The 25,554-nt window shown below is 37.3% G+C and overlaps 1 protein-coding gene across 49 annotated transcripts in view; it reads left to right on the forward strand.

Moving 5' to 3' along the window:
* Nucleotides 1–25,554, forward strand: part of ANK3 (ankyrin 3) — a 541,984-nt gene that overhangs the window by 339,140 nt on the left and 177,290 nt on the right. For all 49 annotated transcript variants that reach the window (XM_078345893.1, XM_078345894.1, XM_078345880.1 and 46 more), the window contains 2 exons: nt 372–470; nt 21,371–21,469. In XM_078345893.1, the coding sequence (XP_078202019.1) occupies nt 372–470; nt 21,371–21,469 (198 nt within the window). The remainder of the gene's footprint in view (nt 1–371; nt 471–21,370; nt 21,470–25,554) is intronic.

Consider the following 25,554-nt stretch of genomic DNA (forward strand, 5'->3'; position numbering starts at 1 on the left):
TAGCTACTTGTTAGTCAACCACTGACTAGCCAGTGTGTATCACTTGAATTTATATAAAAATACACTGACTTCAAAATACAGGATTTTTGAACAAAAAAAAAATCATCACCTCATCCATGGGTCACCTCAGGTGATTGAAATAAATTAGCTTGGACCTTGCCTCACAGATGCCCTTACAACTCATTTTTTTTTTTAAGTTTCCTTCTGAAGAAAATTCCTGTCAGAGAAAAGTATTAGAAAACACATTATTCATAAAGCTGTTTAATAAAGATGAGGGGGAAAATGGGGTTATGTTGGGGGAAAGTTTAGAAAGGAATGTTTTGTTGAAACCAAAAATATCAAATCTGTGCTTTTTTTTCTGTACTTCCCAGAATGACATCACTCCTTTACATGTTGCATCAAAAAGAGGAAATGCAAATATGGTAAAACTATTGCTTGATCGAGGAGCTAAAATTGATGCCAAAACCAGGGTAAGTGTGCAACCTACATACCTGCTTCTACTTATTTTCAGGAAGTGGGAATCCTTTTCCTAATACCTTTGGACTGAGACAACATGGGCTTTATTTGTGTTCTATTTGTTATGGTCTCTTGGAAAATGACTGCTACTTTTGTTCTTTTTAAAATGGGATGGCCATCCATTTGTATCCATAAATACTTAATTCACAGTTAAATAGTACCTGGCTTTAAAAGTTCTAGAGTTTTTGTTGCATTTAATTTCCAGGACACTGTAAGCTAAGCTATTCAGTCAGTTTGATACTAAAACTGAAAGTTATTCTATTTAAAAACAAATCTGTCTACCCTGTGCACTGCTTCTGGAAGATGTGACTGCTGTGGAAAACAGTGTGGAGCTTCCTAAAAAAAAAAAAAATTAAAAATAGAGCTACCATATGATCCAGCAATCTCACTTCTGGGTATAAGTTCAAAGTAATTGAAAGCAGGATCTCAAAATATTTGCATAAGCATGTTCATAGCAGCAATAGGCAAGAGGTAAAAGCAGCCCAAATGTTCAGGGATAGATGAATGATTTTTAAAATGTGGTATATACATAAAATGAGTATTATTTGGCCCTTAGTAAAGAAGGAAATCATGTTACAGTATTGATAAATCACGAAGATATTATGCTGAGTAAAATATGACAGTCACAAAAGGACAAACAGTGTATGGCTCCACTTATATGGGACATCTAGAGTAGTGAAAATTATGGAAACAGTAATATGGTGGTTGACACGAACTAGGGGTAGAGGAAATGAGTTATTTGATGGGTATAGAGTTTCAGCTTTGCAAGATGAAAAAGTTCTAGAGATCTGTTATACACTGTGAATCTGGTTAAAATTACTGAACTGTCTACTTAAAAATGGATTGTGAGGGTAAATTTTATGTTGTATGTATTTTATCACAATTAAAAATTTTTTAAAGGCTGGGCCCAGTGGCTCACAACTGTAATCCCAGCAGTTTCAAAGGCCAAGGTAGGAGAATCACTTGAGCCCAGGAGTTGGGACCAGCCTGGTCAACATAGTGAAACCTCCATCTCTACCAATAAAAGAGAACAAAATTAGCCGGTAGTGGTGGCATGCACTGTTGGTCTTAGCTACGCAACAGGCTAAGGCAGGAGGATCGCTTGAGCCCAGGAGTTCAAGGCTACAGTGGGCTTTGATCACACCATGGGAACAGAGTGATACCCTATTTCTAAAACAAACAAACAAAAAAACCCAACATTTTTAAATAAAAAATTATAAAAACCTATATATATGTCTAATCTAGGTGTTTATGGCATGTTGCTTATTTGGTGTGATGCATTGTGGGTAGGTGAAAGAACCAACCAATTCAAATCAATTCTGATTTGAATCCAGATTCTAAACTTAGCAAGCTGACTCAGGTAGGCTGTTTAACTTTACCAATTGTAATTTCTCTATCTGAAAATAAAAAAAATTAATGGCCATCTTGTAGATAATGTTTGTAAACTGTGCCACCATAAAGTAAGCCAGAAATAAATTATAGCCACTGCTAGTATATCTCAGCACTCCAATTAGTATTAAACTTCTAGCCAAGGGTTTTATTTTTCAATATTTCTCATGCAAGAAGCAATCTAATCAAAAGATGGTGTCACCACAAACATCCATCTAGGTAAGCGTTTTAAGTAGTTTTTTTGTCTCGTAACTGCAACTCCTGCAACCCTGTGCTTCCCTCTTCTAAAAACTCTGATTCTTGTTCCTAAAACTGACCTGGTAGTCTCATCTTAATTTCTGTAGTGCTTTGGTTTACGACTTCATTTTTTATTCCTTGCATTTATTTACTCAGCCAATAAATGATTGTTGAGTGTCTACTGTGGGCCAGACACAGCAGGTGACAGAGCAAGACACCACAACATTTCCCTGCCCTTATGAAGCAAAAGGTCTAGTGTGTCTTCTGTACTTTGACCCTGAGAGAGCCCACCCATCGGTATTTGGCAAGAGACCTGGACTTCTTTTTCTTGATTACCATTGAACCTGGAAACCATGTATGTACCTTAAAAGAACAAATGTTCTAGATAGGAAAAGGGAAGAAAGAGGAAGGCTGACCCCTAAATGACTGCCTTACTAGGGAGATAAATTGAATAGAGGTCTTACTGAACTGATTTTGCATCTTTTCAATAAGAAGCAATTATTAGTATGTAAAGAATGCTAGAACCAGCAGCTCAAGCAAATACAGTTCATGTAGTGGGACTGCTGCTGCCAGAGTGACTCCTTTTAATTACAACCCAAGCCATGGGAAAAGCAGCGCAGATAACACTTGAGCCCAGTCATCTCAGATCCCAGCTCCAGTGAAGAACAACACAAAGAAGCGAGATTCAGAAACTGACAGCACAGAATCCAGTTGAATCAAAAGTCCTAAGTGCCATTCTGAGTCTTACCTTCTGACATCTGTTTAAAAGAGCTGGAAGAATGAAACTAAGAAAATTATATGTTAATTACAACTGCTATATAGATATTTTGTTTCAAATGAAACTTTAAAAGGCTGAGAAGTTTTGTAAATAGGTTTGAATCTTTTTAGAGGGTTTTTCTTCTGGAAGCCATATTTGATGGTATACTTTTCTTCATTGGTCTTATTTTCCTAACCACTCTTGATGGTTAGGAAAAAATTAGTAAAGACCAGTATGTTTGTACAGTATGTTTTACATGTATTTAAGTAGCATCCCATCCCAACTTCCTTTAATTACTTATCTTAAAATAATGAACACTACAGATAGTATGATATTTTGCTGTTATCAATCATTTCTAGATTATAAACTGACTAAACTTAAATCAGGGAAAAGTTGGTATTTATGTAAAAAAAAAAGTTTTTGCCCTTGTGAGTTCATCTAACATCATAATTAATTATGTGGCTGTGACATTCACAGTCATATGGTCCCGATAAACAAGTTTACCTAGCCTACTTTGTTTTACTACATGAATGAAACTGATGGTTCAATTTCAGAAGTAATGATTAACAGGTATATGGTCACAGGATTTACACAGACATAGCTACAGTGTAATCATTTACACTATTTTGTGCTCAGAAGAAAACAAAACAAAAATCTGTGTAACTCTAAAACATTGAATGAAACTATTTTACCTGAACTAGATTTTATCTAAAAGTAGGAAGAATTTTTACTATGCTGTAATTTATTGTATATTCTGGCATTTGAAGTGAGACAGCTGCTCTTTTATTAATGAGACATGAATTGTGTCTCAACAGAAACTAAAGGAACATTTCAGAATAAATTATTATTGTATGTAAACTATTACTGAAAAAAAAAGAATGCTAGAACCATTGCTTTAAATGGCAGGGGTCTTCTGCTAAGTGTAGGTTATTTAAGGAGTTGTAAGGAATAAAAGGTAAAGATGTGGCCAGGCGCGGTGGCTCAGCCTGTAATCCCAGCACTTTGGGACACCGAGGCAGGAGGATCACAAGGTCAAGAGATCGAGACTGTCCTGGCCAACATGGTGAAACCCCATCTCTACTAAAATGACAAAAATTAGCTGGGCGTGGTGGCGCATGCCTGTAGTCCCAGCTACTCAGGAGGCTGAGGCAGGAGAATTGCTTGAACCCGGGAGGCGGAGGTTGCAGTGAGCCAAGATCACGCCACTGCACTCCAGCCTAGCACCTGGCAACAGAGCAAGACTTTGTCTTTAAAAAAAAAAAGTAGAGATGCATTGCATCTGTTGCTTAATTATCACATGGAGTAAAAGGGACATTTGTAAAGAGGGGGAGTCTTTGCAAAGAACATTTTCTCACCTTCAAAGGGTTACCAAGACACACGGAAAAGAGAAGCTTGAAGAGATGCCTGGATTTACAGTTGATATATCGATTGGAAATTACCTTATTTCTTCCTCTGTTGATATAGTCAGTCAACAGAACAGCAAAATGATTTGTCAGTTATTTTTCATCATTTATCAAACACTTACATGTCCTTTTTTGTTCAATGGGAGAAGAAAAAGGATACGCAGGAAGTTCAGGCCCCATCTTTAGAGGGCATAGAATGTCGCAGGGGAGGGCCAGGAGAAAAACATAAAAATTCTTCTGCATAAAAGTACCAAAGATAGGAAATAATCTACATAGGCAAAGTTTGGTGTGCAACTTGGTTTCTGTGCCACTTTTGCCTACCTGTTCTGAAGGGCTGTCTTATTTTTAACAAAGATGTAGATTCCTTTGTACCTCCCATTCAGTTTTGACTTGGATTTAATTCCTCCTGTATTATGTGAAGGAAAGACGTGGAGAACTGGAGAACAGAAATGCCTGACATTCTTTTGCAGTTGTCCTGAATGGAGTGGGTCGGGGGAAGGGTGTCAATTGGGCACAGACTGAATTTCTGGCAGACTAAATGGGAGAAATTATAGTATGTACCCGAAATACGTCAACGATTTTGTGTTCTCTTCATCAAAGTGTCCCTTCTCTCCTGCTGAAACGATGAAGTAGTGATTGGGTGTGTCGCTGAAAGGGAAGAAGCTGGCTAAAATGTCAGAGCCGTAGGGGCAAGCCCCAAAATAGAAAGGATAATTTTTTATAAAAACAAGTTCTAACTACCCAATCCAGTAGCCCTTGAGAAAACAGATGCCATTATCTATCTATCTGCCTCCCACCAAGTACTTACTATTGTGGCGACCTTGCTTGCATTCAATAAATCTGACCTGGTACACACCTATCCCCCATGTTTTAGAGGCAGGAAAGCATCACTAGACTTCAGCTCAGAGGCCAGCACTGTAAGGGACCTCCTTCCTATTGTTCTGTGCCCTACATGGGCACTCACAGAATAGAGGATTCACTTTAAAAGAAGATTCTTAGAGCTCTTTCATTCAAGGATGTAAACTTTAATTGTGTTCAGGGTAATTTAGGTAGGATCAGAGCAATATCTTAACAGCTGGAAAGGCAGACGAGTGAATTTAATTTCACCCTAGTGCCTAATCTCTAATCTTAAGTGTGACTAGCAAGTAGTAAAATTGGGACCTGAGAAAAGTTCGCCCTCCTGTGTCTTAGTTTCCCAGTACAGATACAAAGTTGTTTCTTAAGATCTCACTCTCTCAGCTAGAAGGGCACTGGATATTTTAACTTTAAGAATAATTAGTTATTGTAAAATTTAGGGTGATTGCACGTGAATCTTCTTGTGCCATGATCTGATGAATTATAGACCCTTCGGGTTTCTGTTTAGCTCATTTCAGGAAAGTCATTCCCATTTTCCCAGCCATATAATACTAACTAATATCAACTAGCTTGTTAACTCCTGCTCCTGTTGATAGCCAAGAATAGGTATATAGAGGATCTCTGTCATAGTGGTGGGACATGTGCTGAGATGTAAACACCTATCAAGGCATATTTGTCAATTTAGTCTATATGCAGCTTTCTAATTTTATTTTATTTATTTATTTTTATTTTTATTTTTTTAAGCTTAGATCATCCTTCTAGACTACTGCAAATCCTTAACTCATGAAAAGAGAATGGGGCAGAGTGCAGTGACATATGCCTATAATCCCAGCACTTTGGAAAGCTGAGGTGGAAGGATCACTTGAGCCCAGAAGTTTGAGACCAGCCTGGGCAACATGGCAAAACCCTGTCTCTACAGAAACTTTTTTTTTCTATTTTTTTTTTCTTTTTTTCTTTTTTCTTTCTTTTTCTTTTTTGAAAAAAAAAGGAGTGAAGGAGAGGAAGAAAGAGGAAGAAAAAGAGGGAGAGAAAAAGGGAATGTAGCTTTATTCTAAAAATGGGTATTAATAATGGCCAATCAATATTTTGTGTATTTAAGGTGGAGAATGTATATTTTGTGTATTTAAAATGGAGAGCTCTATAAATATTTATTGAGTTTACTTGTTCCGGATCTGAGTTCAAGTCCTGGCTATCCTTATTAATTTTCTGTCTCATTGAGTCTAAATCTCTTTATGAGTCTTATGTATCTGGGTGTTAGGATCATTAGCTCTTATTGTTGCATTGATCCTTTTACCACTATCTCTTTGTTGCTTTGAAATCTATTTTATCGGATGTGAGAATTGCAACTCCTGCTTTTTATTTATTTATTTATTTATTTATTTATTTATTTATTTATTTATTTTTGCTCTCCATTTGGTTGGTAAATCTTTCCCCATCCCTTTATTTTAAGTCTTTGTGTATCTTTGGATGTGAAATGGGTCTGGCTGTAGCATATCATTAGGTTTTGGCTGTATCTTTTGATTTGGGGATTTAGTCGACTTAAATTTAGGGTTACTGCCATTTGATGTTAACTGGCTATTTTATCCATTCGTTGATGTAAATTCTTCTTTATGTTGATGCTCTTTACTTTTTGGTATATTTTTAGAAAGGCTAATACTGGTTTTTCCCTTCTATGTATAATGCTTCTTTCAGAAGCTCTTGTAAAGCCAGCCTGGTGGTAATAAAATCTCTGAGTACTTGCTTGTTCATAAAAGATTTTATTTTTCCTTCAGTTGTGAAGCTTAGTTTGGCAGGATATGAAATTCTGGGCTGAAAGTCCTGTTCTTTAAGGATGTTGAATATTGGCCCCCACTCTCTTCTGGGTTGTAGGGTTTCTGCTGAGAGATCTGCTGTAAGTCAAATAGGCTTCCCTTTGTGGGTAACCTGACCTTTCTCTCTGGCTGCCCTTAGTATTTTCTCCTTTGTTTCAACCCTGGTGAATCTAACGATTATGTGCCTTGGGGTTGCTCTTCTTGAGGAATATCTTTGTGGTGTTCTCTGTATTACCTGGGGTTGAATATTGTCCTGTTTTGCTATATTCGAAAAGTTTTCCTGAATAATATCCTGAAGAGTATTTTCCAGCTTGGATTCATTCTCTTCGTCATATTCAGGTACACCTATCAAACGTAAATTAGGTCTTTTCACATAGTCCCATATTTCTTGGAGACTGCTCATTCCTTTTTATCCTTTTTTCTCTATTCTTGTCTTCTCGTTTTATTGCATTAAGTAGGTCTTCAACCTCTGATATCCTTTCTTCTGCTTGATCAATTCGGCTATTCAAACTTGTGCATATTTCGCTAAGTTTTTGTGTTGTGTTTTTCAACTCCGTTAGTTCATTTATATTCCTCTCTATATTGTCTATTCGTGTTAGCATTTCATCAAACCTTTTTTCAAAGTTCTTAGTTTCTTCAATTGGGTTAGAACAAGTTATTTTAACTCCCAGAAGTTTCTTATCATCCACCTTCTGAAGCCTACTTCTGTTAATGGCACACAGTCCTTTTCCATCAGGGCTTGTTCCTTTGCTGATGAGGAACTGTAATTCCCTGCAGAGGGAGAGGGGTTCTGATTTTGGGTATTCTCAGGCTTTTTAGGCTGGTTTCTTCCCTTTATTATAAATTTATGCATCTGTCGTCTTTACAATTACCACCTTTCTAGTTGGGTTTCTGAGTGGATGCCCAGTTTATTGATTCCCAGCACTGGAATCTGAGCAAACCACTGCGCCGTCCAAAACAGCAGCGATAAGACTGATGGTGCTCTTCTGCCCGGGAATCTCCTCCTGTTTACTCTGCACGAAGAGCTGCCATGTCGAGGCACTGGCAAAACCGCTGCTCCAGCCACAAGAGTCGCACTGGCAACCCATGGGGCCCCTCCACTGGGAATCTTCTGGTCCATGAGCGATGAGAATTTGTCTGAAAGTGTGGCGTCCTCTCGTTCTCTGCGCTTTCACTGGGAGCTACAATCCCGAGCTGTTAGTGATCGGCCATCTTGGATCTCATTTCCCAGCTTTCTAATTTTAAATTGATTTCTGAAGTTCATTTTTTCAATAAGATCTCGATGCTTTCATTTCTTTATAGACTAAAATATCTTGCTGAGAATGGCCTGCTATTTCTTTCCACTGAATTCTTGCCTTCTTTAAAGCTAGCATGAGTATTTGGTACATGTTGAAGGAAGATACTTTGCAATGGGTGGTTTCTTGTCATTTTTAGTTTCATCTGCATTAATTTACAGACCGATCAGAGACTCAGTATAGACCCTAAATCAGAACCATTTAAGACTTGAGTTTTCTATCTCTTTTCACTGACTCCTCTCCATCTAATAATAAAAGCAGCTATACTTGTGTTTAGTGCTTCAGAGAAGATGTGGAATCCCAGGTAGCATTGCTAATAACTCTACTTTGTCCCTCCCAACTTCTAGCCTTCTTAGCAAGTCAGAGAATCCTGTCACCACAGCGTTACTTAGAAAACTACACCTTAACACTAAGATGCACATGGTCATCTTAGTATCTGTCACACTTAGCATACTTAGCACACTTCCTGGTACATATTAAGTGCTTAATAAGTGTTTGCTGAATATACTGAAATAAGATATACTTCTTAATATTATGTTTGTCAAAACGTCTTAATGTACTTGACTTTATACTGGTCCTATGGCAATGTAATTTTTCCCCTGAAGTTAATGACATCCAGTTTATGTACAAGAATAAAGAGGTATTTATGCTCAGGTAGATGAAGTGTTTTCAAAGCACTTCCAGTGTGTTAGTTGTTAAATTGTTACTACCTGGGAAGGTGTCAGGGGACACTTGGATGTACTATAACTTTAGCCCATACTTGCCCAAAAAAGCAACTGGTTCTGTTTCTCAGGTTGAATACTAACAAAAAAGAATTGTTGATACCAACATTTGCTTTTCATTTTACTTCCAGGAATGTAATTGTCTTGGTTAAAAATAAATCCTTGCATAAAATATTAAATATTTCAAAGGCATAGAATAGTCTCTCTGAAAAAGAAATTCGGAAACAGTATTACCTCCTTGAGTTCTAAAATAGCTATGTTGACAAGAACATTGGAAATAGTGAAGAAGACCCTCGGTTTCTATATTAGTTGAAAGTAGCCTAAAACTGTTTCTTCATGTCATATAAAAATATACCAATTTTTTTCATTTTTATGTCACAAATATTACAAGTTAATTGAAAACATTTATTTAGATTAAAAGGAAGACGAGTAATCATGAAGTGCCAGTAGCCTTCAAAACATGAGAGAATATCTTTGAAGGAAAGAACGTTTTTTACTGTTGCAAAGCATCCTGAGAACATGGAGGGAGCATCTCTGGTTTTCTCTTTCTCCCTCTCCTAATGTTTTTACCTTACATTGTAAACCTCATTTCCCTTGCCCAACTAGAGGTCTGAAAGTATTATGGCAAAATTTGTAATTGTTGTACCAACCTAATTAATGTCATATGCCTTGTTCTGTTGAAGAGTCTACAAAACAGGCTCAGGACAGTTTTATTTTAGATCATTGCTATTTGGTTCCAAGTGCTGGTGGTCAGAAGGTTGTCTACTTTTCCCTCCTGTTTTTTCTTTTTTTTTGAAATGGAGTCTCTCACTGTCGTGCGGGCTGGAGTGCAGTGGCACGATCTCGGCTCACTGCAACCTCTGCCTCCAGGTTCAAGCAATTCTCCTGCCTCAGCCTTCCAAGTAGCTGGGACTACAGGCACCCACCATCATGCCCAGCTAATATTTTGTTTGTTTGTTTGTTTTTAGTAGAGACAGGGTTTCACTATGTTGGCCAGGATGGTCTCAAACTCCTAACCTCATGATCCACGCATCTCATCCTTCCAAAGTGTTGGGATTACAGGCGTGAGCCATCACACTCAGCCTCTCCTGTTTTTTCTTAACGTATGTTGGTAATGCTCACATCTAATTTTTTTTAAAATAGCTGTGCATCAGTTAGATGCACAAATACTCTATAGCTGTCAACTAAAACCAACTTTAATTACCCTCCTTCCTCAGGAAATATAAAGATAAAATAAGTTATTAGTGTTTTGTAAATTGTGAATATTAATTTAAATTGTTTTAAACATGTAATATCTTATAAGAAGCACATAAAACACCTTTGTATGTTTGAAATCTTTTTTTTTTTTGAGATGGAATCGCTCTCTGTCACTCAGGCTGGAGTGCAGTGGCACAGTCTTGGCTTACTGCAGCCTCCACCTCCCAGGTTCAAGTGATTCTCCTGCCTTAGCCTCGCGAGTAGCTGCAACTGCAGGTGCACGCTACCACACCCAACTAACTTTTGTATTTTTAGTAGAGACTGGGCTTCACCATATTGACCAGGCTGGTCTCGAACTCTTGACTTCATGATCCACCTGCCTTGGCCTCACAGAGTGCTGGGATTACAGGCGTGAGCCACTCTGTCTGGCCAGAATGATATTTTATAGTAGGCTGTTCAGTATGTACTAATTGGAAGGTCAAGAATTCTCTCATGTATTCAAAGAAGAAATATTCATAAAGTGGTGCATGATGGAAACAAATACAAACTATGATGGCATAATATGCAGAGGCCACATATCCTGTTTTTACTCAAATGTGTGAGAGTTCTGGCATCAGGTTATGGTGGAATAGCTTGCATTGGACTAAGCCTTCTACTGAGAAAAATCATCAGCTATGGACAAAACCAATCTGCTATAAGTTCCAAATTATTTATAACATATCATTCAGAGTACCCAGCATATAATTTAAAAATTAAACGAAGGCAACTGGAAAATGTGACCTGCAGTCAAAAGAAAAGTTAGATAATGGAAACAAACCCACAGATGACTCAGCTGTTGAAATATGCTGAATTTAAAATAACTATGATAAACATGTTAAGCTATAGGAGAAACAAGTATAATGAGGGGAAAAGAACCAGATGGAAATCCTATGATTGAAAGGTACAATATCAGAAAAATTTTAAAAATCATTAGCTGGGACAAATAACAGATTGAATACAAAGGAAGAAAAAAATTGGTGGACTTGAACACAGTCATAGAAATCATCCATACTAAAGCATAGAAAGAAAAAAGATTAAAAATCAAATACACTGCTACGTCAGTAACCTGTGGAATAATATCAAGTTGACTCAGTTTATATAATGTAATCCAAGAGGCAAAGGAGAAAGAGAATGGGGCATGAAATAAGTTTATATTCACTTCCAAATTTGATCATAAACTGCAGCCCTCAAATCAAGGAACCTTAGAGCATAAATACAAAGAAAAGCACACACAGTTATATCACACAGAAAACCAAAAAGTCAAAACTAAGAAAATTTAAGTAGCCAGAGAAAAAGATACATGATGAATGGGGAAAACAATGATAAGAATGTTGTCTGACTTTTTATCAGAAACACTAGAGGTCAGAAAACAACAGACCATCTTTAAAGTGCTGAATAAAAAATATCTAGCAATCTATATAGATTGACATAAATATGTAGCAAAATATATTTATATCTGGTAAAAGTTATATTTACATAATAACAGCAAAATAAAGACTGTTTCATATAAGCAAAAACTGATAAAACTTGTTACCATCAGGCCCATACTAACTAAAATACTAAAGAAATTTCTTCCATCTAAGGGAAATGATACCAAATGGAAAATTGGACCTACATAGAGGAAAGAAGAGCTGAGAGTAGTAAATATGTGGATTAGATAAAATATTATTATTCTTAAGTTCTTTAAAAGTCAGTAGTTGAAACAAAAATATCAACCTATTCTGAGGTCTATAATTATAATAGTATGTAAAAATAAAATATATAGCACAAAAGATAAAACTAATAGTGTAAATAGAATTATAATATTGCAGAATTCTCATACATAAGGTGATATTGTCAGTATATTATATATGTAATAATATTACTATATAATACTAATTATATAATGAATACTATATATTATATATACTATATCATGTTATACTATATTATACTATATTCTGATATATGGCATGTACAATACAGTATATTTGCATAGTATATATAACATATACTATATATTAACACATAGTATATAATATATTACAATGAATACTATATATATACTATATCTTCTATGTTATATATCACATGCTATATACTCTGTATTATAATATATAATATACAATGTATTATATTATTATAGTAATTACAATGTATAATATTATAGTAATATTCAGACTGTAGTAAGTTAAAGATACACATTTTAATTTATGAAACAACTATCCCCCCCAAAAATAATTTAGCTAAAATCAGCAAGAGGTAGCCAATGATATATATATATGTTTCAATGTTTAGAATACTAAATAATTCTCAGCTGGGTGCAGTGGCTCACACCTGTAATCCCAGCACTTTGGGATGACGAGGCAAGTGGATCATAAGATCAAGAGATCGAGACCGTCCTGGCCATCATGGTGAAACGTTGTCTCTACTAAAAAGTATGAAAATTTGCTGGGCGTGGTGGCTCTTGCCCATAGTCCCAGCTACTCAGGAGACTGAGGCAGGAGAATTGCTTCAACCCAGAAGGTGGAGATTGCAGTGAGCCAAGATCATGCCACTTCGCTCCAGCCTGGCAACAGAGTGAGACTCTCAAAAAAAAAAAAAAAAAAAGTAATACCGAATAATTCTCAACTCAAAGAAAGACAAGCAAGGGTGGAAAACTACAATACAAATAACATAAGGGTGTGTTCTATTCTCAAAACAAAGGCTGTAGATTTCCAAGTAGACAGAACACAAAAAGATTTTACCTTATTTTCATTTAAACACATAGGCGATGTGGCAATAGAACAAGGAAGCTAATTAGCTATATATAAATGGCTGAAATGAACCTTAGATTTTAAAAAGAACATTGACTACTTATGTTTTTTGAAGGGATTGCTTGGGATGTAGAAGGAAGCCAGTCCTTCAAAGGCAGGCAATCCTGAATGTAAATTCTAATTCCAACTGTTTACTCTCTGTACTTGCCATGTGACCTTGAGTAGGTACATGAATCCCCTGCGGCAGTTTTCTCATCTATAAATGGAACTACTAATGCTCTTCTCAGGGAATTACTGTAAAGATTAAATAAGATGACAATTATAATGTGCCTAGAACATAGAGGACATTCAAAAAAATTTTATTTTACCTCTTAGGCTACCTCTATAACTGCCCAACACACAAAAAATGAGGACACAGTCCAAATTTTTGGTGAAAATGCCAATATGTGAAAATAGCTTTCCTGGTCAGGTGTGGTGGCTCATGCCTGTAATCCTGGCACTTTGGGAGGCTGCCGTGAGAGGATCACTTGAGGGCCAGCAGTTGGAGACCAGCCTGACCAACATGGTAAAACCCTGTCTCTGCAAAAAAAGTATAAAAATAACTGGGAGTGGTGGGGCTACTTGGGAGGCTGATGCACAAAAGTTGCTTGAACCCAGGAGGCAGAGGGGGCAGTGAGCTGAGATCGTGCCATCACACTCCCACCTGGGTGACAGGGAAACTGTCTAAAAAAAAAAAAAGAAGAAAGAAAGAAAAGAGCTTTGCTGTTAGACTGTAAGTGATGCCCTTTAGTTTGTCTTTCACTATCATCATAGCTCTCTTCTCCTGAGGGACTATCTACATTTTCTTTCATTGTTTTCAATTTTTAATTAAAGATTATATCTGGTTCTACAGCCATGATCTATCTGAAGAGTTCTCTCTGCTTGAATTCCTTTTCCTTCTCTAGAATGAAGGCATTTATTTATTTATTTATTTATTTATTATATTTTTGCTTGTGAAAAAGAAAGAGTATCCTAAAGGATACAAATTAAAATAAATATGTCTCTTCTTAAGAATATTTCCCAAGTGATGAATTTGCATCACTCCAGTATTCACTTTGAGCAAATTTGACCTGCTAAAGACACATTCTGGTTTCATGTTCCTAGGTGTGATGACTTAATATCCTGCTTCATGCTTTTCAGAAAAATCAGACCTAAAAGTCTTTTGACTGTCGTATGTGCAAGGCTGTGCTCTTAGTCTAACATGAGAGCATTCTGTCCAGCCAGTAACGTGCAATTCCCATCCTCACTTATAAGATTACTGTCACTGAAATGAAATATGAGACCTGGACTAGCCAGTTTGCATTGCTTTAGAATTCTGCCCAAGGGAAACTTGTTCATTATGTGAGTGCTTTAAAAATCAAGGGAATTGGAAAACATTACTAACCCCATGCAATTTCATTTCCCTTCTGTAATGTTACTATGGCAACTCAACATCCCTTTCCTTCTCTCCTGTCCAACTGCATATGTTGCCTTTCTTGAAGCAACCTCCCTCAGTCCCCCAAAATTGCCTTTGTCTAGCATTTTTCAATGGAGATCAACACTGTTTTTTGCAGTTGAAAAACTGCTTTTTGGTCTACAGCTCATTCTATGTGACATTGTTCATTAATTGTAAATTTCTAGGGGTTAGAAGCAAGTCAGAATCCTTATTCTGCATCAAAAAAAAAAAAAAAAAAAAGCGTGGCTCTGATTTTAGGGAAAGGAATATGCCAGCTCTCTGCTACATTGCAAAGCACAATATCAACCATAGCTCTTTTATTAAGCTTATTAGTATTCTGAGTTAGAAAAGAAAATATCTTATTTAGAGCAAATTCTGAAAGCTAAGAGACTTAGTCACATTCTTAAATTGTATCCCAATTTACAAGTCATTTATTCGAGTGAGAATTTTACTTTTCTGGAAAAATAAGGTATTTCAACAGTGCTACTGAAGTAGACAAAATGAGTCTACTGTTAAACAAAAAGGATGACAAGGAATGGAATTTTAAACAACTAACTAGAAACTTTTTTTTAACTAGCCCTAAAACACATTCATTCATTCACTTCATTCATTCGTTTACTCAGTAATTTTTATTAGACAACTTTTATGGACCATGGTACTAAATTACCTCCTCTGTGAGATTCATTTATCCCTTAAGCTGATAACCTTGTCCTCAGAGATAAACTAGTATTAAATAAAAAATTATTCATGATATTTGTAAGAAAACAGTAAAGCTGACTTTATCCAAAGGGGACTACTACAAAGAAATTTTGTAGTAGTAAAGAGAGATCTAGTTCAACCTTGAATACAGCAAGGAAAGGTGGGAATTTATAGTCAAGGAGTAAGGTGTGAGGTCAGTAAATAGAAAATTACTAAGAGGAAATGTCAGGGGTAGGGGCAATTCTGGCTAAACTGACTAGAAAAGATAAGGTCAGGTTGATAAGAGAGGCTGGATGAAAGATAAGGAATTTAATCTAATAGTAAGGATGTGGGATTTTCATTAAACTGATCCAGTAGGAGTCTTGCTAAAATTGAACTAAGCAGCCACTAACATATGGCAGCCTAAAAGTCAGGGCCAAAATGAGAAGAGAATTCAGAGAAGCTGTGTAGAACTAAGTCAAGAAGAGCCTCTTTGTCACTAGAAATATTCATGTGTGCACACAGGTAAAGAAAATGCTAGGTAAAAGGTTATAGTTTCCTCAAAAGAGGTATAGAAAATAAGACAGGAGTCCAGAAGGTAGAAAAATTATATTTAATTTGTGGAAAGCCTTCAAAAAAAATGCTCTGCTGTAAGACAGTAAGAATCCTATAGGAAGTAGAAAGGAACATAAAGTAGCATGGGCAAGACAGTAAAACAAGACAGAGGTTGCTGTGAACCAAGGTCTCACCACTGCCCTGGACGATAAAGTGAGACTCCATCTCAAAAAAAAAAAAGAGGGCAAAATCAACAAAAAATGTATGTCTGTAAGAAAGAACAGTATACCTCAAAGGATTAAGGAGTTGTTGGTTGAGACAGATTTTGCTCTTAGCCATACACTTTACATTCAGTATGTAGTATTTTGCTTTGTGGAAGATAATTTTCAAGGATGAATGAGTGGAGCTAAAATAGTAATTTTTCAGTGTGACCATAGTTAGAAAATACTGATGAAAAGAGTCAAACCTTGGGATAATATTTGAATAGATTTATTCTGAGCCATACATGTGTAACTGGTGGCCTGTGATGCAGCTGTTAGGAGATCCTGAGAGCATGTGCCCAAGGTGGTTGGGGTACAGCTTGGTTTTATACATTTTAGGGAGACATGAGACATCAGTACATGCAAGATGTACATTGCTTCCATCTGGAAAGGCAGGACAATGGAAGCAGAGGGGCTTCCAAGTCATCAGTGGATTCAAAGATTTTCTTATTGAAAGTATTATTCTGGTTGAAAGAGTTATTACCAATACAAAGGAATGTCTGGGTTATGATACGGGGGTTGTCGGGACCAAGGTTTTATCGTGCAGATGAAGCCTCCAGGTGGCAGGCTTCAGAGAGAATAGATTGTAAATGTTTCTTATCAGACTTAAAGAGTTTGTTCTATCAGTAATTCCAAAAGGGAGGAGGGCAGAATGAGTCCTGTCTGGCTTCGCCTAACCATCATGACCTGAACTAGTTTTGCAGGTTAATTTTGGAATGCCCTTGGCTGAGAGGAGGGGTCCACCCAGATGGTGGAGGGCCTTAGAATTGTATTTTTGGTTTACAAGAATGTCTAGGCATATTTTGTCATTTTTTACTTCTTAGAACCTACAGAAGAAAAAAAAAAGTTTGACCTTTTAGTTCATAAAAGACAATCAGTGTACTGAAGTCTGTACGAAATACTTTTTGTGTATGTGGTGGAAGGTAGGTGTGATTATTGTATATAATTTCTCCAATAGATATTTTCAGGTTTTACATTATGAAATAGATATTTGGACATTATTTTTTGTATGTTTCCAGATTTTATTTTATTAGCAAAATGCTGTTTTCACTTGAAAGTCTGCTTTACTTTGGTTTATAAAAACAAATGTTTTAAATCAACATAGAGGCAGAAGATTTAAAATGCTCCAAAGAATGTTCAAATTAGATCATGTACTATTTACAATTCAAATTGTTTTTAAATAACATTGATACTGTTGAGGAATTTGGCCAGTAGTTTAGAAATAGGGTTGTATCTTATTAGTTATACATTAGAATAATTAGGCTTACTTTCAAGAACTGCTCACACAATCTAGAGAGTTATATGAACATATTGAAACAAATTTCGATGTTTTTTGTAAATGTGATTATCCTTAGGGTAGGTACTAAGTACCAGTCTCGGGGATCTTCAATTTGGAGAACTCATAAACCAGGAACACTGGTGAAAACTTGTCCAGCAGGATTGGGGCCACTTTGTTTTAAGTGAATAACTCTCTACTTCCTCAGCTTCCTGCTGATTTTCCCTTCCCACCTATACTTTACCACGTATTCCCTCTGCCCTAGTACCAAGAAAAGCCTCATCTCACACACATTGCCCAAGGGTGCCAAAACCCCTGAGGTGGTGAGGGCAAATCCTCAATACAATACTGGTAAACCAAATCCAGCAGTACATGACAAAGTTTATCCACCACCAGCAAGTCAGCTTCATCCCTGGGAGGCAAGGCTGGTTCAACTTACACAAATCAATAAACATAATCCATCACATAAACAGAACCAACCAAAGACAAAAACTGCATGATTATCTCAGTAGATGCAGAAAAGGCCTTTGATAAAATTCAACATCCCTTCATGTTAAAAACTCCTAACAGGCCGGGCGCGGTGGCTCACACCTGTAATCCCAGCACTTTGGGAGGCCGAGGCGGGTGGATCATGAGGTCAAGAGATCGAGACCATCCTGGTCCACATGGTGAAACCCCGTCTCTACTAAAAATACAAAAAAAATAGCTGGGCATGGTGGCGCGTACCTGTAATCCCAGCTACTCGGGAGGCTGAGGCAGGAGAATTGCCTGAATCCAGGAGGTGGAGGTTGCGGTGAGCCAAGATCACGCCATTGCACTCCAGCCTGGGTAACAAGAGCCAAACTCTGTCTCAAAAAAAAAAAAAAAAAAAAAAAAACTCCTAACAATCTAGGTATTGATAGAACATATCTCAAAATAATAAGAGCTATTTATCACCAACCCACAGCCAGTATCACATTGAATGGGCAAAATCTGGAAGCATTCCCTTTGAAAACAGTATAAGACAAGGCTGCCCTCTCTCAGTACTCCTACTCAACATAATATTGGAAGTTCAGACCAGAGCAACCAGGCAAGAGAAAGAAAGAAAGTATCAAATACAAAGAGAGGAAGTCAAATTATCTCTGTTTTCAGATAACATGATTTTATATTTAGAAAAGCCTACCATCTCAGCCCCAAAACTCCTTCAACAGATAATCAATCTCAGCAAAGTCTCAGGATACAAAATTAATGTGCAAAAATCACAAGCATTCCTTTACATCAATAATCGACAAGCAGAGCACCAAATCATGAATGGACTCCCCATTCACGATCACTACAAAGAGAATAAAATACCTAAAAATACAATTTACAAGGGATGTGAAGGACCTCTTCAAGGAGAACTACAAACCACTGCTCAAGGATGCAAACAAATGAATAAACATTTCATCTTTATGGATAGGAAAAAAATAATATGAAAATGGCCATACTGCTCAAAGCAATGTATAGATTCAATGCTATTCCCATCAAAGTATGTTGACATTCTTCACAGAATTTGAAAAAAACTATTTTTTTTATTTTTTGAGATGGAGTTTCGCTCTTGTTACCCAGGCTGGAGTGCAATGGCGCGATCTCGGCTCACCGCAACCTCCGCCTCCTGGGTTCAGGCAATTCTCCTGCCTCAGCCTCCTGAGTAGCTGGGATTACAGGCACATGCCACCATGCCCAGCTAATTTTTTGTATTTTTAGTAGAGACGGGGTTTCACCATGTTGACCAGGATGGTCTCGGTCTCTTGACCTCGTGATCCACCCGCCTCAGCCTCTCAAAGTGCTGGGATTACAGGCTTGAGCCGCCACACCCAGCCAAAAAAAGCTATTTTAAATTTCACTTGGAATCAAAGAAGATCCTGTATAGCCAAGACAATCCTAAGCAAAAAGAAAAAAGCTGGAGGCATAACACTACCTGATTTCACAGTATACTGCAAGGCTACAGTAACCAAAACAGCATGGTACTGGTACCAAAACAGACATATAGACCAATGGAGCAGAACAAAGACCTCAGAAACCTGCAAATATGTGATCTTCAACAAAGCTGACAAAAACAAGCGATGGGGAAAGGATTTCCTATTCAGTAAATGGTACTGGGAAAACTGGCTAGCCATATGCAAAAAACTGAAACTGGACCCCTTCCTTACACCTAATACAAAAAATTGGCTTAAGATGGCTTAAAGACGTAAATGTAAAACCCAAAACTATAAAAACCCTAGAAGAAAAACTAGGCAGTAACATTTAGGACATAGGCATGGGCAAAGACTTAAAAATGCCAAAAGCAATTGCAATAAAAGTCAGAATTGACAAATGAAATCTAATTAAACTAAAGACCTTGTGCACAGTGAAAGAAACCATCATCAGAGTGAATAGGCAACCTACAAAATGAGAGAAAATTTTTGCAATCTACTCATTTGATAAAGGTCTAATATCCAGAATCTACAAGGAACTTAAATTTACAAGAAAAAAAACAACCCCATCAAAAAGTGGGCAAACGATATGAACAGACAGTTCTCAAAAGAAGACATTTATTTGGCCAATGAACATATGAAAAAAACTTCAACATCGCTGATCATCAGAGAAATGTAAGTCAAAACCACAATGAGATATCATCTCACATCAGGCAGAATGGCAATTATTAAAAAGGAAGGAAACAAGCCTGGTGAGGCTGTGGAGAAATAGGAAAACTTTTCCACTGTTGGTGGGATGTAAATTAGTTCAACCACTGTGGAAGACAGTATGGCGATTCCTCAAGGATCTAGAACCAGGAATACCATTTGACCCAGCAATCCTATTACTGGGTGTATCCCCAAAGGAACATAAATCATTCTACTATAAGGACACAAGCACACGTATGTTTATTGTGGCACTATTTTACAATAGCAAAGACATGAAACTAACCCAAAGGCCCATCAATTATAGACTGGATAAAGAAACCATAGTATATATCATGGAATACTATGCAGCCATAACAAAAAAATGAGATCATGTCCTTCACAGGGACATGGATGAAGCTGGAAGCCATCATTCTTAGCAAACTAACACAGGAACAGAAAACCAAATACCTCATAAATGGGAGTTGAACAATGAGAACACATGGACACAGAAAGGGGAACAACACACACCAAGGCCTGTTGGGGGCTGGAGGGTGAGGGGAGGGAACATAGAGGATGAGTCAATAGGTGCAGCAAACCACTATGGCACACATGTACCTAGGTAACCTACATGATTTGTACCTGTATCTTTTTTTTTTTTTTTTTCTGGTAAGATTTTAAAGACAGAGATCATCAAGTAATTTTTCACATGGAATTTAGTTCAGAGAATTTATAACTCTCCTGCAATGCTCTATGCAAACAGGGTTTCTCAGCACTAATATCTATAAAAGCAAACATCAGGGCTAATATAGATGCTGAACCCTGTCTCATTCTAGCAATAACTAATCTTCATTAGCAGATACATAAGCTAGTCATCAAAAATCCATCTTATTAAAGGAGAAATTTTTGACACATTATTTTTGTGGAATGGTCACAAAACTTTTAATATATTTTTGCTGTTTTGATTGGATGTATTCAAATAATTATAATAATCGTATCAGGAGATTCATTTTTTATATTTAGAGATGTGTTGGGAAATATTTAAACCTTTCTTAAATTTAAACTTACATAATTTCGTGGCAGAGAAATATGTGGTAATCAATAAAAAACCTTCAAGCATAAAGTTACATTAAGATAAAATTATGTAGGGGAAATGGAATGGAAATAGAAACACAAGAGGAAAAAGAACAAATGTAGAATTTCTATTACAAATTTCTATTTAAAAGTTTATTCTTGTGTTTTTTTTAATGGTGAGCATCAAATTACTTGGAGTACTTAGATTTTATTGGCTATTCAAAAGAGTAGTGGAAAAGTACATATTTAAATGTTAATATTCAAACTTGTGGGAAATTACATATCTTACAGTTACTTAAACATAGAAAAATGTAGTTTTCAACTTAAAAATAAGAAAGTATTTTATGAAATAAATGAGCAAATGCTCGAAGCCCTCTTGCCTACAGCATATTGGGTGCCATGCCGGATCTTGAAATAGACTGCACTTATAGAATTCATTGTCAAATTTAATTGGCGACGTTTTCTTTGTTCTTCAACAGGATGGTCTGACACCACTGCACTGTGGAGCAAGGAGTGGTCATGAGCAGGTGGTAGAAATGCTGCTTGATCGAGCTGCCCCCATTCTTTCAAAAACCAAGGTAACTTCATTTCAGGTTTCTGGACTGTATTTATTTTGGTGGTTATATGATGAAGCCTTTTGAATCGCATAGAAAATGACATTTTCAGTGTAGCAATCAGAGTAGCTATGTTCACCAAATCTTTAGAGAACCTCAAAATAAGTTTGGGTTTGTTAAGATTTTATGTACAATGTGCTATACCACAAAGTCACTGGTGTGTGGGCGAGTGGGGGGGGGAGTTTTGTTTCAGGAATGCTTACTGCTTGATTTTACTCAGTGAAATTTTCATAGCTCAGAAATAATTGCTTGTCACGTTAAGAAAGACTAAAAGTTCTACGCTCTCTAAAGTATAGTGCTGGCTGTCTTTCTCTAACCCCTCAGCTTATTTCTTGAGAGTTTACAGACTATTAAGGAGGTCAAGGATATCACTTAGCTAATGAAGACTGGAAACTTTGGCAAAATTGCACCTTGATTGGGCTTTTGGGAGTGTTGATATATCTGTAAGGAACACATGATGATTGCTTGAAAAAGAAAATAATGGTTGAGTGTCTTTTAGACTTCTTTTTTTTTTTCCATAGTAAAACTATTTGACATCATTTGAAAAAGAATATTTGCAAATAAATTTTGAGACGTATAAACCACCTCATTGTCACTACTATTTTTATTAAACCAGTGATTTTTTAGAAATGATGTGAAGCTTTATTAAGAGCTTTAATCTCTGAACATTATCAAAGCAACAAGAGCACGTATTATTTCTGTTTATACTCTGATCAGTGCTTCCTCAACAATATTAGGAAGACGGGAAAGGGTTAGATGGTCTGGACAATTCCATCACCCATTTAAAATGTAGGGTTTCGACTGGTGAGCTGTGTGTGGAGGGTGTTATCTAACAGAATCAAGCAGCCATGATGTTTTCTATATATGATGACATCTTAGCCTTTTGAGTGTTTCTCATCTTGATGATTCTATATATTCTTTTCCCATATCCCATATCTATTTTATTTCCCCCTCCACTGCTGTCTTCTAAGCCACATTATCATCTCTCCCTGAACCACTGTGGTAGCCTGCTATTGATCCCCCATTTCCCTTCTTGCTCCTTTACAATTCAGTTCCCACTTTGCAGTCAGAGTGGCCATATAAACTGTCAACCAAATCATGTCAGCTCCTGCTTAAAAACCCTCCCATTAATCCCCATTGTTCTTTTTCAAATTGATTTTCATTTTCCCAAAGCTATAAGGACCAATGTTAAAAATCAGAGAGTTGCTCATCTTTTTTCTCCTATTCATCTCATTGCTTTGGATTTTTTTCTGAGAAATTTTGTTGATTTTTTTTTTGTCCAGACTTTTAATTTTCAAGAACATTTTCTTGTTCTCTGATAGCTTCTTTTCTTAAAGTATTCTATTCTTGTTTAATGGGTACAATATTTTCTGTTACCTTTTTGAGAGCAGTTGAGATACCTTTTCTTTTAGTTTTCCTGTTTCCCAAATGTGCCTAATTCCTCAGATTTTCTTTCTCTCTCTCTCTCTTTTTTTTTTTTTTTTTTTTTTTTTGCTTTGCCTCTATCTTTTATATTGAAGGATTCCGACAGTGGCTGTACCTAACTATGTCAGACACAAACATGTGAGTGGAAGCTCTAAAGAATGTAGGCAGTGCTGATCAGATGGCAGTGGTTAAGAGGGGCTCTTTAATGTCAGGATTTGATTCCTTTTACCTTGGGGCGGTACAGTTTTTTTGAAAGACATACCCACCAACCTTTGTAGTGCACACCTGTGTGAATCTGAGTAGGGGAAAGAAGCTGCCAGTCTTTGCTTTATGCGTACTTTAATCATAATAATGATAACAATATTTACATAGTGATTACTGCTTATCAGGCTCTTTGTTCTTTACACGTATTAATTCATTTAATCCTCACAATTGCTCTATGAGATACTGTTATTGCTGTTACTCCCTTTTCATAGAGGCGGAAACTGAAACCCAAAGACATAGAGTAGCTTTCTCAAAATCTCAGTTAGTACAGAACAAGGATTTGAACCCATACAGTCTAACTCCAGAGACCACATCCTTAACAGCTCCATTCTCCTTCCTTTTTCTGTGACCACTTACTCTCGGTCCAGGTCCTCATCACTGTGCTCTGTTCTGCCTGGGCCCTTGAGTCCGCTCACCTTATCCAGACACTAAACTCTGATGTTCTTCAGGCTAGAAGGAGGCAGTTATCTGACTATGCTGAGTTGGGAAAGGTCTGGAGACCTGAGGGCTCCATACACAGCTTTTGAAGGAATCTTACTCGCGGCCCCAAGTCTCATCTTATCTTCCGAGGTACTGCGTTTCCACATCCTCTACCTTTTTGGGATTTGAGAGGCAAATCAGCTTGTCTTTTTATTCCCAGCAGTGTGCTGGAGCCTGGTTGTATCAGCTCGTGAGCTGGTTGAGTTCATTTCTTAATTCCACATTCAGTAACATCATATGGACGGCTTGAAATTGCTTATTGTGGGGGTATTTACAGCGTGGAAATTGGCTCGTGCCACACACTGGGGCTTTTCCTTTTCCAGGAGTTGGATGTTAAACGTTTGTCAGCCCAGCACTAATTATACTGCTTCACAGACACTTGGGTTTCAGCCTCTCTCTTCAGCTGGATGAATTACCTCTTTTTTTTTTCTTTTTCTTCTTTTCTTTTTTTTTGCCTGCCCCTCGAATTACCTCTTTTCATATTCCAAAGTTTGGAGACAACCCTCATCTGTTTTTGATTCCTTCCCCATTGTGTACGTGGGAATGGAAAAGGACATAACACATGTGTGTCCGTCTGGATTTTACCCTTTAAATTCGATTACTGCTATTTGGTGGAGTTTTGGGAGAGGAAGTATAAGTATAGCTATTACATCTGCCATGTTTGGTCAGAAGCCCCCCTCTGCACTGAGGATAGCCTACTTAACAGATTCTGACCACCTTTCTTCCTCATCTCCTCTGGTTTTGCTCCCCCCGACCATCTTCCAGATGGCCAGCCTTCTTTTACTTCCTTGACTACACGTTTGTTCTTGTTTCCTGTTTTCTTGGTTTGTGTTCCCTCAGTTTCTTCCAGATCTCTGTGGCCCCCTACATTCTTCAACTCAAATGTCTTCCTCCTAGCCAGGCGTTTTCTCACGATTTACCCCTTTCATCTTCACCACCCCCCGCCAGTGCCATCTGGCCATATTTTACTTCCTTTAGAGCTTTTAACACCATCTTGAAATTATCTGCTTGTTTACTTGCATGCATGTCTGGTTCTCTTCAGCAGAATGAAACAAGAATTTTTCCTTGTTCAGTGCAATACCCACAAGCACCTAATTTAGTATCCAGCACACAGTAGGGCTTCAGTAAATATTTGTTGAATGACTATTAAATGAATGACTACATTCCTAGCCTTAAGGCCATCTGACCAGTTTGTCAAGAATTTCATCATTGGCTGGGCGTGATGGCTCACGCCTGTAATCCCAGCACTTTGGGAGGCTGAGGTGGGCAGATCACGAGGTCAAGAGATCGGGACCATCCTGGCCAATACAGTGAAACCCCATCTCTACTAAAAATACAAAAAAAATTAGCTGGACATGGTGGCACGCATCTGTGGTCCCAGCTACTCGGGAGGCTGAGGTGGAAGAATCTCTTGAACCTAGAAGGTGGAGGTTGCAGTGAGCTGTGATTGCACCACTGCACTCCAGCCTGGTGACAGAGCAAGACTCCATCTTTTAAAAAAAAAAAAAAAAATTTATCTTACTGCGCTTAGAAAGCCCATCACATTGGATCCATATTTTGAGGCACCATATGTAATACCACCTCTTTCCATAGGGCAGTTGATCTTTACTGTTTTCTTATCCTTCTCCACTAATCTTTAACTTTCCCATTCATACAATCATTGTGTTTTTGCATTGCTAGAGAATTTTTTTTATTGACACTGCCTCCCATTACTACTCTCCACTATTACTTTTTCTCTCAGATTTTGTGGATTTTTTTATTTGCTTGTTTACTTCAAGTTTTCCTCTAAGACTGTATCAAAACATAAAGCAGACGCCGGGCACAGTGGCTCACGCCTATAATCCCAGCACTTTGGGAGGCCGAGGCAGGTAGATCATGGG

This window comes from Callithrix jacchus, chromosome 12, assembly GCF_049354715.1.
Source record: "Callithrix jacchus isolate 240 chromosome 12, calJac240_pri, whole genome shotgun sequence".
Taxonomy (NCBI): domain Eukaryota; kingdom Metazoa; phylum Chordata; class Mammalia; order Primates; family Cebidae; genus Callithrix; species Callithrix jacchus.